At 45.0% G+C, this 16,704-nt stretch overlaps 1 protein-coding gene across 1 annotated transcript in view; it reads right to left on the reverse strand.

Annotated features, from left to right (window-relative positions):
• The window catches only part of msi2b (musashi RNA-binding protein 2b), a 187,931-nt gene that overhangs the window by 166,988 nt on the left and 4,239 nt on the right, over positions 1 to 16,704 (reverse strand). Inside the window, exon 5 of the mRNA XM_062473699.1 lies at positions 15,803 to 15,844. Coding sequence (XP_062329683.1) covers positions 15,803 to 15,844 — 42 coding nt within the window. The remainder of the gene's footprint in view (positions 1 to 15,802; positions 15,845 to 16,704) is intronic.

The following is a 16,704-nucleotide window of genomic DNA, read 5'->3' on the forward strand; positions in this document are numbered from 1 at the left end:
TCGGTTGTGCTCGATCAAAGTGCATTGTGTGGCACATTCACGCTTTGCTCAGAAGGTTGTCTTTACATCGGCCGTGGCCCTGCTGTGCCGAGGAAACATGTCATTTGAGATGTAAATAACAGTTACCTCAAGAGGAGTAAACAGCTAAGGTGTTTGCACCCCACCGAGACAAATCCTTTTTTCGAACACTCAATCTTATCCTTTCATATCAGCACGACACGAAGAAGCCAAGCCAAACAAGGAGGAATTACAATGTCAAGTGGTGGCTCGGGGATCATTGTACACACAAATAAGACGGTGGCTTGCACCAATTACTACAAACAACGTGGAAATATTCAGAGTTACAAAGACTGCCTAGGGTGCACCATGGTGGAGAGAGAAGACCTCATACTGGGTGAGCCAGGCTGACCAAGAGGTGATCGCCTGACCCAGGACAAAGTGACAATGTGTTATCTTGAAGTGAAAGTTTAGCCATTTTACTTCCTGCAGATCCTTGTAAATATTAAATCCTTCTCTTGGGAAGGTTGTGTCTCCCCTTCAACGATAGCAGCCACTGCTTTATCAAAATCAGGAATCACCAGAATGTAACTTGAGTTGGGTTCTTGAACAACAACTTAAATATCTTGGCTATTATTTAGCAAAGTGTCTCAAACAGTCAGTACTGTGTTTTTATAATGCAGCAGGGCAATGACCAACCAAAATACAGACTTCCAAAACTTTTCCCAGCCCGCTGCTTCACTCAACAACTTCCTCTAACCAAAGCTCTGTATTGATTTGCTCTTGACTTCCTGCCTCCCTAACTGTCACGCCAACAATCTGCTCCAGTATTCTGCATGCTTCACCTATCCTTCTGGAACTGCAAAGATAACAAATAGGAGAAAGGTCAATGTATGGCCTTCAGTTAAGCCTAATCATTAAGGTGGTGTTCAAGAATAGTTCATGACTCATCGTCCATAAACAAACATGTTCTTTGAAATTATTGGTGTCATGTCTCTGCCAAGTCCTGCTGAGATTGAGCATTATTCTATCTCTTTTAATTCCAACTCGATTTTCACGTTTTACAATAAGAGACGTGATTACACTTTTTATAAATTTAAAAAGGACCAAAAAGGGCTTGGTTAACACTCTCAAATTACTGCCACACTCGTCTAACCGAAACATCCATTTATTTCCCAAATAGAACCAAGCAAATGTGCCAATAGAAAGAGCTCAAAGTCAATTATTTACTGAATAATGGCCGACTTGTTACCGCCTCCATCGCTCACAATACAGTACAGACCGGATGGGAGCAATTGCTGGAGGAAAGGAGCCAGTGATGAGGAACGTCAATCTAACATGGAAATGCATTTGTGCGAGACAAGAGAGGTGGAGAAAAAAAGAAACTGCCTCCGAGGAGGGAACAAAGCAATCTCTGAGGCAATTTGACATAGAATAATAGTCAGAGGCATTGATTGGTGGGTGTTAAACAGCGAGTTGTCGGAGAACGTTGATAGACTCTCTCAGAGCACACAGTTTTTTTCAATTGTCGGAAAACCTGAGTTGAGGTAACGTTCTGTCAAAAGTTAGTATTGAAATAAATAAATCTGACTATTATTGAATAAATCATGAGCTGTCGCCTAACGGTGTTCTTTGCCTCCCGCACTGTCGGCGCATTGCAGTAAATGAGAGTCTTGTTTTATGATAAAGTCCAGACAGGTGAGTGCACAAGCTGAAAATCCCTGCTTAACAGAGAGGGTTAATTTGAGTAAAAGCTCGTGAGACGGTGTCATGACAAACAGTGGCAAGAAAAAATGTGAAAGACCTATCTATTTGTTATGAGCTGGCACAATACAAGCTGACAGAACCAATCGAAATACATTTGTGTTCAATGATAATAGACCAGCGAGGAAAGATGACAGCGCACTATTTCTCATTTTTATACACCGTTTGCTTGCGAGTTAAGACGGAGAAAATTGACGCCCAAGATACTGAAGAGGGCATATTCCAAAACACAATCATATCCATTTCTATTAAGGCGCACTCGACAGCAAACTCGATCTCCAGCTAAAAAGACCATACCTGCTCTGAACACATCCTTGCTTTAACATAACAAGGTAGAGAAACTAAATAAAGGAGACACACACACTCACATAAAGTAGGCCTATACAGTGCACCCACACTGTATTTTCCTTTACAAATGTTAATTGTATTACTGTTTGATGTATGCTTGCATTAATTCTCTTTCATGTCTGCATTCAAAATTGTATCTACTCATGTCCTTTTGCTGGGAACTGTTTTGGCAATGTTGTTCATCTTCAATATTCATGCCAATAATGCACACTGAATTCAATTGAATCAAATCAAATTGAGAGACAGAGAGAGTGAGAGGAAGCTTCACTATGAAATCAAATCAAATCAAATGTATTTGTATAGCCCTTTTTACACGCAAGCATGTCACAGAGGGCTTCACATATGCCCATAGAACTGCCCCTCAACCAACCTAAACCCTCAAGGAAGACAAGGAAAAACTCCCAAAAAACTCTCAACAGGAGAAAAAAATGGAAGAAACCTTGGGAGGAGCAATTCAGAGAGGGATCCCCTCCTCCAGAGACGGTTGGTGGGAGAGAGGAGCAGAACACAGGCTAAACATAGTCATACAGTGTCGATGGGTTTTTAAAACACCAAAATCCATTGTTCAACTTTATAGATGTAGACTATGGAGACATCAAAAAGAGAGGTTGTGGGGTCCTGTGTTTGGTGAGGGCTAGCAGTGAGGCGGGAGGAGGCTGCTCTCTCCTCTTAGTAGCTGGTCAGGTGAGTGACGGGGGGGAGCGCGGAGGCGTGAGACGTTCTCCCAGAAAGAGCAGCGGTTTAAGAGACCTGTAATCAGAGTCAGGGAAAGGAGAGGTGGAAGAGGTGGAGGAGGAGGAGGTGGAGGGTGACGTGTAGAAAGACAGAAAGGGAGTTTGTGAGATGGAGGAAAGCTTGGCAAATGTTTAGAGGAAGTGAGAGAGAAGGGAAGACGAGAGGGAGATGGACGGTATTGGGAGCTGTGTTGAGTGCCGTGTGATTCCAAAACCCATAGTGTGACGTCTGCCAACCTGCAGAAAATCTTCAGCATGCTCATTGATATCCAGTCTTTTAACAATCTTCACAAAGTGCCTTCAGCTGCTTGAAATTTGCCTTGAGAGCTAACCTATAATGCTGTGGCATCATGTACCCTAGGTGAGTGTCCAGTAACAAGTGCTCAACCTCCTCTGAATGGCAACACACAACTTATGTGCAAAATGAGATTTTGGAGCTCCTCAATGAGGACTTAAGAGCGTTATCAACAGACAGCATTTATATTGTTGAAGCTGGAGATGGGTTTTTCTGTGTTCCGGCTCCTGCCAGGCTGCACTGTGTTTGTTTAAGAGCTCTGGGAGAGAGAGGCTGTTTGTCTAAGCTGCTGATGATACAGGAGATAAAGACCAGAGATGATCACACCAAGTCTGGTCCCTGATGTTCAAGACCTGTAGGTCCACTCCTGCCTGCCTGCCTGCCTGCCTGCCTGCCTGCCTGCCTGCCTGCCTGCCTCCCTGCCTGTCTGCCTGTCTGTCTGTCTGTCTGTCTGCCTGTCTGTCTGCCTGCCAACCTGCCAACCTGCCTGCCTGCCTGCCTGCCTGCCTGCCTGCCTGCCAACCTGCCTGCCTGCCTGCCTGCCAATCTGCCTGTAAAGTATTGTACACTGCCTGCTCGACACCTCATCAAGCAACATACTTGCAAAATGGCTGTGAAATGTCTAGTGTGGCACTCATAAATGTACGGAACACTCTGAATGCTCCTGAAGCCATTGACTCGATTAATGTAGCAGTCTTTTTACACTCTTTGAAGTATTAACATTATATTAACAAAGAGAAGCGTCTGTTCAGTCCTAGAGGTTGGCTCTATTAAGCGTGTTTTGAGAAATATATATATACAAATATAAATATCCTACTCGTGGACTTCAACCATGTTTGTGCGACCACATGTATCACCTTTAAAGATAAAATAATTGAAAAGGTGAAAAAATATTTTTTAAACACACAAACAAAATACATGGCGCTATGGATTTATGCGGCTAAATGACATGGAACAACAGGCTAATCGCTACGTAGGCTTGTGACATCAATCACCCCTCTTTTGACACGCAACAATTTCACTCCCGAGTTTCAAACATAGAGTACTTCAAAAGGTCTGCCATGGAGTCATTGAAAACAGCTCATAAATAACCACATGGAAAGAATGAGCATTTGAGGCAGCATCTTTTCACAGTTTATCCGTTCAAGCAAGTATTCCTCCTCCCTTCACTTTTTTTCTCTCCCTCTCTCTACCTTCCCTCCCTCTCTGATTTCTGCTTTTTTATCACTTACACCACCATTCAAGACTGCACTTTGCCCTGGCAGAGTGGAGAGATCATTTATAAAGCTGTGCTCTTTCACTGTTAATGACTCTGTATAATTTGTGTTCCAGTGTTCATTAGTTGGGTGCTTTGATGGACGTGATGGTATTAAAACTCTGGTCTGTAAACCACTCGAAGCAGCAGAGGAGTGCGTGTGCGCGCGTGCATATTTTTCCTTCCATGGGCGAGCTATAAATCACCTGTCATTTACGACCACCTCTGTGCTATTCATCTACGCCCTGTTACTAAAAGCCCAACGAGGAAGACAGCTGCCTCAAGGCTCGAGCTACATAAATAGAAAGAACACAAAGTCATGTATTGAACTAGCTTGCTCTATAGGTAGGAATACACCAGTCAGATAGAGGGAAACACATCAACAAATGCAATGGAGGAAAGGCAAGCATTCGAGGGGGAAGTTAGACTGTGTCGTGGCATCACTGTTGTGATGAAGCAGTCTCTCCGTCTGCTCCCCTACAGTACACATGGTAAAAGCCTCTCAGTGTAAAGTTGTGTCAGGCTGCCTTGAGTGCGGTGTTCACCATCAGGTAGCGAAGGGATTTGGGGAAAGACTGAGAGCTGTATCGGAGGGGTTGGTGAGGTACTGCGAAAGATTGCTGAGAACTGAAAGGATATGGAAAGGATCAAGTTGGCCCCTAAAGCCTGAGGGGTTTCTGAGGGAAAGGGCCCTTCAATCAGACGTGTCACCTGTCTTTTACAACGCTCTCAGATCAAATCAGTCCTTTCTCAAATTAAGAAAGGAGGGATGAGAGAAAGGAATGAAGGATTGTCAGACTTGACAATACAAAGTTCAGCAGGGGAGAATTCCTCTTTAACGAAACACTTTCTGTGGCCCCAAGATCATCTTCACCCCTAACCCCCAAAGGCATCTCAGCAACATATAACATTTGGTTTTCCATTTATTCAACTGTACCATTGGCTTTATTTGCTTGCTTTGTTACAAAATGAGTCCTATTTCCAAATCAGGCCAGAGGTGGTGTGGGAGCAGGGGAGGCCGGAGGGTGAGGGGGGCTCCCCTGTCATGGCAGCTGTAGAAACAATAGGCAGCGCGCTGGGCCACAGATAGCAGGCAACAAATAAACAATGCTACATTAGGCCAAGCCAATGAGGCTCTCTTTGACAAGTATAATTGTGTGTGTGTGTGTGTGTGTGGTGGGGGGTGTCACAGGAGAATGTTTGTCCTTTAGGTGGGGTGCTTCATTGAGCAGAGCGAGAGAAACAGGGACTAAGAGACAGAGAGAGGTGCGTTGGATCCGAATCGATGCGTCAGACACAGCAGCAAAGCCCCCTGCTGCATCTCCTCTCCACCAGCCGATAGCATGTCCAACATGACCGCGTGGTCAATAGACATCATACAGACCGATGGTCACAGGTCTCGAGTAAAGAGGTACTGCCAATCGAGTGATGAGGGGACATTTCTTTTTTGGGGGGCCCCTTTGACACTAGTTACAAGGCTATGTTTCCACCCCAATGGTGAAACGTACACAGGTTCTCATACCTAGTCTCTTTACTATACAGTTAGAGTCCATAATTGCCAAATGTCTGAAAGGTTTTGGGGCTCATGTGTACCACATACTACTCAACGCCAATTCCCCCCTCCCCATCCCACCTCTGAACGCACACATACGCAAACACACTCACAGGAGACAGTTTTAACACGTGTCCTCGGAAGCACCTGCCCTTGCCAACACCCTGCCAGAGGAGCGGACCTGAGGTGGCTATCAACCAGCACCATAGCAACCGGGTGGGGGCGCGGAACCTCAGAGCGCTGCGGGGAGTTGACATTTACTCCTCCGAGCCGGCGCCACTCTGGGTAAAGCCTATTGTTGCCTGCCATCATCCCCCCCCCCTCCCTCGCACACCACCATCACCATCCCCCCCCCCACCCCCTTGCGCAGCTTATGACTTTAATTGCTTTTTTTGTCTTTGATGGAGAGAAGCCTACAGGGAGAGCGGAGCAGTTGCAGAGAAAAACTCTCTTGCTTTGCTCTCCCCTTCCTCCTTCGCCAACTCCCTCACTCCCTCCTCTCTCGGGCTGATTACAGTGGTTCAGTCAGATCGACGCAAACAGCTTCGGAGGCCTGCGAAGCTTTCAAAGGACAGGAAAGTGGGTGGGAAAGACCTTGACAGGTCTCAGAAATACTTAAGCATTGGTTGAAGACATTTGACTAGAACACAAATCGTTTTATTTTGGGGTTTGGTTATATCGAAGTTGGCGCACGTGTGAGGCAGCTTTCGAAGGATGAGCGGTGGTAAGTCCTTGCTCAAATGTTCTACTGTAGAATAGCCTATATGTGGTGTGCTTGATTTAACACACCCAACACAATAACCCATGAGAAACCAGTCCCAAAAGCACAAACTGGAAATAAATCAAATCCACATCCAATATGTCTGTGAATTTGATCATGATCTGACAGTGGTGGCAATATAACCACGCCCTTCATTATGCTCATCTCTGCTCTGAGTTTTAACAAAAACCCTCATCATTGGCTAAGATTTGACAAAGTCGCTAATTCTCCCTAATGGGCTTTTTCCTCAACAGGTTAGTTATCACCTGCTCGATTGCTACCACATCTGTGTCATTATGCCATTTAGTCCCATTTAAGAAGATAACCTCAGCAACTGTCCATCAAGGCCGGCAACAGAAGGTCCAATCAAGTCCTCTGACCTCAGGGTGGACAAATGCTCCTTAAAGAGCCTCTCTGAGCTCTTAGCAAAATCCAGCCAGTAAGTGCTTGTTGCATCTTGTATGTAATTTCACTGTTCATCTTAGGGGCCAACTAATTACACTTAACAGCATTGGTTATTCTGAGCAAAGTGATGGTGAGTGAGTGGGTTACAGCATGAGGTCATTTGTTGATGGAGAGGTCTTGGGGGGGGGAGAGGTCTATGGGGAGGGGGTGGACTGGGCAGCAGGCCTTACGTTGACCATCCAACCCAGCTGTGCACACTGTCGTCCAGAGGCCCGTGGTCCTGTTGCACGAGCTCGCGTGTACAGCGTCCCAAAGCTTTGCTGGTACACCTCGACTGACAGCGTGTTAGAGCACAGAGAAGGGATGGACATGGGGAGGTGGAAAGGGATGAAGGGATGGAGAGGGGGTGGACAGAAAGGTCAGATCAATGGAAAGATTATGGTTAATATGTGAGAAAACACAATGGTGGCGAGGCACACTAAGTAGGTCTGTAATGTCCCTGCTGTGCTGTTACAGTGGGTAAGAGTGAAGTGTGTCAGCCAATGGAAGAATGAAAAGGGAAAGTGAAATACAACCAAAACTTCTACCACGATTTGGCTCCCCCAAAAATGTTCAACAGGATACGAAGATGGCAGACATGACAGCCATGCTGATGTGTGGGAGACGAGAGGGAGGGAGAGGAGCACCCCCCCCCATTGTGACAAGACTGACCAACAGCAATTTGAAAAGATGACCAACGATCTGAGAGTTATCTCCCATTCAATCCTCTATTTATTAATATACCTGCTACAGTATAGCCAAGCCAAACAAGCAGCCAAGACCAAAACATTTTTTTGTTAGAGAACATAACCAACTTAGCGATTCTCCTCAAAGAAAAATGAATCTGCCCGGAGAGACCTGACAGAGCGCATTCTCATCAGAAATTGATTTAGTTCCAGTTTCAAGCCATAAAGAGTTAGCCCCATGCATATTTTAGAGTCCCTCCATGTCAAAGGGACTACAGAAGAACAGTTAATGACAGGAACTGTAAGCACACACTGAGAAGAAACACCTATCTGCCAATTCTCTCTCAGGTCACTCACTAGCGGAGTAAGATTTCCATTAACCATAAGGATGGATGGCTGGATGGAAAGAGAGATAGAGAGATGGATAGATAGAGATAGAGAACAAGATTGAATAACAAGGGTGACTCAGCTGCTTCGTGAATATTCTAAAGTAAACCTCTGTTGATGGTGAAACACTAGTTAGTAGGTGGTTGACATTTTGGCCAAATCTATCATTTCTAAAAAGGGAATTCTTGTATGGGACAGACTTTCAATACTCATCTTCTGAAGGTCAAATGTGTTTTACTGCAATATAGCCGAATAACTTGAGTGTTTAAATAGAACTCAGATCAACAAAATATGCATGCAACTACTCATTGACCCCTACCATTCACACACCCAATACAACCTAGCACAGATGTACACACAACAAGCTTGACGAGGAAACTGCTATGCCCTCCAACAGAGTATTGGGAGACGAGGCACACATGACAAATAAACAAACAATGGCAACCCTTTTATGGAGCAACAACAGAGCAAGTGTGAATTGTGTGTGTGCTTGTACTTGTGTGTGTGGGGGGGGGGGGGGCTTCCTAATGGGTCTGTTGGAGAGGGAAGCTGCCACTCTTCTGCTCACTCTCTCTCTCTCTCTCCCTCGCTCTCTCATTCTCCCTCTCATGCTGCCAGTAATCCCTCACTGAGAGAAAAACGGGCTCTAAATTTAGCATCAGATTTATCATGCAGTAGGAAAGGCTGGAGCAAATGAGAGAGATAGAGAGTTTGTGAGAGAGAGAGCATGTCTGTGTTTGAGAGAGAGAGAGCCAGAGAGAAAAAGAAAGAAAGAGGAGGGAGAAGATAAAAGGAGGAGGGAGTAGATGCTGACAGTTAGGGGCTGTCCATCATGAGTCACATTCAGGACCAATAAGACAGATAGAGAGACTATGAGGCATGAGGAAGAGAGAGATAGATGGAAGGGATGGAAGAAAGCGGGAAAGGTATTAAAGAGAGAGAAAAAAGACAGACGGTGTGCCTTTGAAAGAGAGAGAAAAAGCTAAGTCATACAGGACAGAGACACAGAAGAGAGAGAAAGAGAAAAGTGGAGAGGCTCGGTAAGGAAGGATAAAAAAGAGTTGATTCTGCAGTGTGGTGAAAAAAACGACAAAGCAAAAGAAAAAAGCAGAGGCTAAAACGGCCACCCAGTCAGATGTGTGTGTGTGTGTGTGTGTGTGTGTGTGTGTGTGTGTGTGTGTGTGTGTGTGTGTGTGTGTGTGTGTGTGTGTGTGTGTGTGTGTGTGTGTGTGTGTGTGTGAGAGTGTGTGTGTGCGCGCGTGTTCTCAAAAGGCCCCAGCACAGCTCTGCATCCCAGTGAAGGACATTCGGCAGGCAAGGACGCCAACGCGGCAGGTCAGCACTCCTTATTTGGGCTGCTCTCTGTGGCAAACATAAAAACTGGATTGATTAGTCGCGCCTAGCTGTCTGCATCCACCGCCTAAGAGAGTAGGGGAACTAAACAACCCAGAGCATCAATGGCGTCTGACCATTGACTCGACCAGCTAGCTATTGCAGCATTGTTAGCATTCATTAGCCGTAGTTGTCACCACCGACAGAGTGAGCTGTTACATTTACATTTACATTTAGTCATTTAGCAGACGCTCTTATCCAGAGCGACTTACAGTAAGTACAGGGACATTCCCCCGAGGCAAGTAGGGTGAAGTGCCTTGCCCAAGGACACAACGTCAGTTGGCATGACCGGGAATCGAACTGGCAACCTTCGGATTACTAGCCCGATTCCCTCACCCTTTTAGTCAAGTGTATCTTGCTTGGATATCATTTATGAGAATGTAAAATGGGATAACCAACTACAAGAACGTGATACGTGAACGTTGGTTATTACGTGATAACCAACTACAAGAAATAGAAGCCTAGGAATACACTACCATTTATTTTATAGCCTAGGCCATCTAATTAATAAAAGGGGGATAATGTCCCATAAAACAGGATCTTATGATTGATTTATTAGCAAAATATCCCTTGTTAATAGACATCTTAGCCATCTAAATATATGGATTATTCACTTAAGATATAAAACGAAAAACAGTCACTTTTTCAGAGAAGAGAAAGTCAAGAACTGGAGAGAAAATACATTTTGCTACTAACCTCTCACATGTTCTGCCTATGCACTAAGCATGCAGGCAAAACACACACACCTGTGACCTACACACAAACACACTTGAGCGCACTGTGACATTAAAGTCAGATGGAAAGGAGACCAGAGAAGTGGCATCTAGTACTCTCCTACACACCTTGTTGTCTGGCAGAGAGACTTCCACTGCGGGAGAGGAGAGGACCCCCCGAAAAAAAAAATGACAACTGCCGAGATGTGCTCCAAACCTGGTTCATATAATAACCTGTCTCCACGTTGACAGGTCTTTGAAGTCTGACTGCAGCCGGTGAGTCATGATTTGGAGTAAAGCATGGCACCAATTTTTCCATCCATGTATTGTGGCGGTGATGGTGGATTTTGGGGTGGGGGTGTGAAAGTGTATTAAAAAAACTGAGATGCTTGGGACAAGTGTTTTCCGAAGGCTAAGTTGACTTGTGTGTGAAAAATGGGAAGGGGAGGAGGGGAGGAGGGGGGGTGGGGGGGTGGAGGACAAATGGATGATCAAATCAGTTGTGACTGGTTCTTGACTATACTTCCGCATACAAACAGACTGAAAGGTGAGGGGGGGGCATGCAAACACGGTCCTAGCTGCCATGAGGTGCATCAATGTGTCTGCTGCAAGGGTAATGCAATATAAACACACCACTGAGAATATATAGCTATACGTGTATATATTTATACAGTACATTGTGTGTGTGTGTGTGTGACATATATCTTTATGACAGTAGACAACTTCATTCATACTTTAGCCTATTTCGTATTTTATCCGATTCTACACAGGAGTAAAGAGAGAAGCAGCAAGTCATGATGATGAGAAGGCAGCACTGAGTCAGTGCAGAGGGTGGGATTCAGACCTGTGTTGAACTGAAGCCTATGACTGACAAGGTGTATACAAATATTACTGTTTCACTCCCACCATCTCTACAGTACCATCTCTGTCCCTGTCCAGCCCCGTTCTTAGATGGCACATGAAAGATGTTTCCTCCAAAGACCAACACAAACGTTTGCAAACGACTTCAGCCTTTTCTCGTTATCTTCATCCCAAACGTCGCACTGCTCTCATCCATCTCATCTTCTGCACCAGGGTGGACAGACACGCCCACAAGAACAGCATCAAGTGCCCGTTCACGGTTTGATCCAGGCTATTTTTGTAAATCTGTAACTTTACAAAGACGATGTGGAAAGAGCCCACATAAATAAAGAAATAAGCAGCCAGTGTGTGTACAGGAGCGAGGGCAAGAGGAAGGAAGTAGAGTGGCTAGCACGCGCCGCCACACAGAGACCAGACACAGATGCTGAGTTCTGGAGGTGGCCTCGTTGTGAACAGGGGGGGGGGGGGGATTTTGTTTGGCTGCTCTCTCCCCTGGTTGCCTCATTAACGTCACTCAGCATCGGTTTTTGGTGGGCCAGCGTCTGTGAACCCACCCTGCCCCCTGTCCCAACCAGAGGTGGTCGTCTGCCCGTTCCGACGTGAGCGCAGCACCCCACCAAAGCCCCTCTCATCAGCCAGCTAACTGAAGAGCAAGACCGCTGGGAAGCATGACAAAGCAGAGTTTTGGACCACACTGAGCCGACCTGCAGAGACAAACCTTGCGCAATGGACAAGGTGGTTCAACCTTGAGCCCATTAATTTTTTATTTTTTTCAGGAATTCAGTAGTTCTTGTCAGAATTGCTGGTGCCCTACATTTGAAACACCACATTTTTCTTCTTTGTAGAAACAGCTCTGTTTCCATAGAGAAAAAAGGTGTCAGCTCAGACTATTGGACTACTGAAACAGAAGTGAAATCAAGGCTGATTCCCAAACACTAATGCTTGATGCAATGTCATCGGAAATGGACCATGGGCAGCGTTTCACTGCTGTACTGTGTATCAATCCTTTTCCTATCAGAGCAGCCAACATCTGTATACACCAAATAAAAGTGTTGTTAGCTTTCAGCCTAAGTTTTGCAGTGCTTGGTGTAAAAAAAGAGCATAACACCTGCTGCAAATTCAAAAAAGGAGATGCTGAACATTTTGGCTTTTTTTCAGTTCAAATTCTTGCCAAGTCGTCAACAGCTCGCAAAGGCAAAAACTGCAGCCGAAGAGAGGGAGAAAAGGAAGGAGGGAGGGGGAGAAAGTGAGAACATATTGAATGGGACTGAGCAGTGGTTTTCTGGGCTCTTAATTGGTATCTGAGTGGTAGGCCACACAGGAGAGTGAGAACTGGGCTGTTGGACTGGTGAATCTCTCATGGAGTGTACTACTTGTGTGTGTGTGTGTGTGTGTGTGTGTGTGTGTGTGTGTGTGTGTGTGTGTGTGTGTGTGTGTGTGTGTGTGTGTGTGTGTGTGTGTGTGTGTGTGTGGGTGTGTGTGTGTGTGTGCGTGTGCGCGTGTGCGTGTGTATGTGTGTACATGAGAGAGTTCACACCATTCACCTTTGGACTTCATTAGGAACTTGGCCAGGAGTTTTCACACTCGCAACAACCCCACCCCTACCCGCCACAGACACACACACAAACCACCCAAGCCACACAAGCCCCACTTTCCCAAAACTGTACAAAGACACACACGTGGACGGACACACTCCAAACACACAATCCCATCCACACAAGTGCAGTTACAGGCACACACACACAATTACCTACACACTCCTCTGGAGAGTCACAGAGGAGGGGTGCTGTTTGGAGGGGGGGGGGGGGGGGGAGTAGGGGTGGAAGTATGTGGGATGCTGTGCAAAGCGAGAAGCGCCCACAGAGGCATTGTTTTGACAGTTCTCATGGCAGTAAATGCCAAAGCGTCTCCACTCAGGCAGGGTGCGTGTTAGCGGGGGAACTGAAGGATCCCATTATTCTGTGCGCTCAACCTTCTTCCCCCCCTCCCCCCATCTCTTTCTCTCTCTCTCTCTCTCCGCACTTCTCCCTCATCCTCTACCCCTCTCTCGCTCTCCTGCTCTCTCTGTCTCAGACTTTCTCATAAGCCCACACACTGTTGGAATAATTACGAGCAGTTGACGTTCTTTGGTAAATACCAGACTCTTATTGGTCTGATTTCTGGCTGCTGATGTCCAGAACCTTGTTTGCACTTGATAACAGGACCGTCCTTGTGCTTATTCGCAAGATTGAATTTACACACATGATCAAAAAGTTATGATTTCGGGTTGCTGGTCAAATAAAAATCATTCTACAAGTCAAATTGGCCAGTAGGAAAAGGCCTACAGATGATGAGCTAGAAAGCGTAAAAGTTAAAATCATGACATGCTTTCAGGTTTGAGGATGTCTGCAGATGGATGCGTGTGGACAGACTGGCCAGATGATTGTTTGCCGGAGGGGGCATAGGGGATGGAGGGAAAAATCGATATATCTCGACAGTGGATGCCAGTTACAATCTCTTACTTGTGAAATCAAAGGCTTATTGACGAACCACTGAGAAATACATCCTTTAAGTCTTAAGCTTCCTTATCAATTAATAAAAAGCATGAAATAGCCACATCGCGGTAGTCCCTGAGTCCAGGCAGGGGTTAATAAAGGTAAATTGTACCCGCCACGCAATAATGAGCTACGCTCCCGATATCAATAACAGACGTTAGCGCACACCGGGACATGTCGTTTTGTTCGCCTGACAGAACAGCGGTGGGAGCGGCAGTTTTTGCGAGAACTTTTCAAATACTATGTCAAGTTCTGTCAGAATTTAAGGGCTGCGAGGTTAAGGAGAATCGGCAGAACTTCTTTCTCGCTTTTTCGTGAGGAGGAAACAAACTGTGCTGAGTGTACAGAATAATGTGCTGGGTTACTGCTTGCTTGACTATTCAGCATCATGCTCGACTCCAAACACGGAGCCAGACGCTAACATAATGCTGCATGATTGGAGGCAAAGGTAGACCTGTATTTGCATAAAGTGTTATTATTGGGTGGTTCCCTTAACACAAAGCAAACACCTAGAGGCTGTGTTCAAGCCACTGCTGAGAACTGACTGATTTAATGCCCCCATTCATCTCCGAGCCAGTGTGGGAGCCAGGAAACAGCATTAGGCCTCAGGGCTCTCGGCCTGCCCAGCACTGCTTGGACCAGAGTGCTTGGTGTGTGTGTGTGTGTGTGTGTGTGTGTGTGTGTGTGTGTGTGTGTGTGTGTGTGTGTGTGTGTGTGTGTGTGTCCGGAGCGAGTCAGTGAGTGACTGCGTCATTTCTCCTCCAGTGATTGTCCAATCTGGACGAGGCAGGGGAAAGTTCTTCAATTCAATTAGTTGGACAAGTGGTGCTGTGGACACCTGCCACCCTCAGAGGCCAGCCTTCTACTGAAGAGTGAGAAACTGCTCCCTGGACCAGTGGTCCTGGAGTACTCCCTGAACACTGCCCTGAAGTGGCTGGAGAAAGTTGATTCTCTCACACACACGCGCACACACACAGGTATACGTGGTTACCTTGCGGCTGACAGCCAAATCAGAGGCAAGTTCCTCGATTGGAAAATCCAACATGTGCAGTATGACAGAATCACTGACTAAAAGACAGCAAAACTAGTCAAGAAGTTTGGCTTAATGTCTGTTACATAGCCTCAAAGGAACCTGTGAAGCTAGTCCAACTGTCTTATCCTTTGCTGTATTAAGATCCTTTTCCATCCACATTTTTCACTCTGGGCTAAAACAAATACATGCCATATTCTCCAATAATGAGCTCTCCCTTAAGCAGAAGGTTCATTGACAACTCCAGGTGTGGTTACCCCTTCATGTACCTTTACAGTGTCATTCCTCTATTTTTTGCCCTTTGGAAATACAATACTTTATGATCAATACTATGTGTCATCTTTCTTATTGTGGTAACTTGTCCTTGAGTCAAATACATGTTTATTCAGATAGGATTGCATAATTGATTTCAAGGTTGATATTTTTTGCATAGCATAGCCCACAGAGCAGAAAATATCAAAGCCCTGTATACATCTGCCAAATAAGGGAGCATATGCTTACACATCAACCACATATGCACTGAATATGTTATACGACTTCTGTCAGCAACACTTCGACGGAAACATGTGGTTTTGACAGGAACAAATGGATTTTGAGGGGGGGACACAGGGGAGAGAAGAGAGACTGCATGAGTAGACACACACCCCTTGCTGGTTCTCAATTATACAACAACACCCCTCAGAGATCATGTGCTATGGCTTTGAAAGCACCCACTCCTCCATTTCTCAGTTTGTAACCTGAACTAGGCTGAACGGCATAAACAATGCTGCTCTTTGTGTCACAAACATTCCACAATCAATCTCAACGTCTTTAGAAGGGGGAAACGTTGCGTGAACAACCACACAGGGATTCGCTGTCATTTGATCAAATGTTGTAGTCTCCTAGCAAAAGACCAAGGACATTTTCTCATGTAACATGTGACTGTAGCACTGGCCCAATAGTATCTATCAAAATTGGTATCATACTGATTACACAAAGCATATTGGTCATAAATGTGCACTGAACTCTTTTATTTTTAAGTAAACAGATTTATTAAGAACAGACTCTTACCTTGGGTTGAGCACGTCGAGGGAAGGCAACTTTGGGGTCAATCTGTCAAAGTTTGAAGAGATAGGAGAGGGAGAAAAAGAGATTTTCAATTATATATCAAGAAAGATTGACGGTCACTGAAAATAATGTATGAAGCGTGTTGTAAATTTAAAAAAAGAAAAGATAGATCTGAAGATGCTAAATGTTTAAATGTTAAATTCATGGGAAATGTAGCCTTCATAAAATGTGGTTGACAAAATTGTGTGATTGGGTTTACAGATCTAAAATACACAGGACAGACATTACTGGAAGTGTGTTCAGCTTCAGGCCTGGTGATCCACACCCTGCAACACTGAACTTACTGTTCTTAAACTCACAGACTGAGTCAGACCGGTTGAGGCAGGTGAGTCAACTATCCGGCTAATAAATTACACTAATTAATTAAATATTTGTGCATTAAAGCATCACCAATGTGTGTGCCTGTGTGTGTTTAATTTCACAGCTTCTTTGCCAAGGGGAATCAATAGTCACATTAAAAGTGACTGATATAACCAAAAGCCTGGATACTATTTGCATTCACCTTGTCACAATGATCCATTTCAACACAAGTCCTCATTACTCCACAACACAAATGATGGGAATTGCTCGATAGGGCCTCACACTTAACGAGTTATCAGATGAAATCTGATAAAATGGTCTAATTGGGTTTGGGTTACTATTAGGAAATTGAAGATACATCAGCTGATGGATGGAGAACACTACCTACAGCTTTTACAATTATTACGTTCATGTAATTTAGCTCATGCACTCTGAATTGAAGGTTGATATTCAAAGCAACATAATGTGCTGTCTGGTAAATGTTCTTTCCATTTGAAAACAAATGAGAAGAACATAAATCAAACTCCTCTCTGAATGCATTTTAT

Source organism: Osmerus eperlanus, chromosome 11 (assembly GCF_963692335.1).
Source record: "Osmerus eperlanus chromosome 11, fOsmEpe2.1, whole genome shotgun sequence".
NCBI lineage: Eukaryota > Metazoa > Chordata > Actinopteri > Osmeriformes > Osmeridae > Osmerus > Osmerus eperlanus.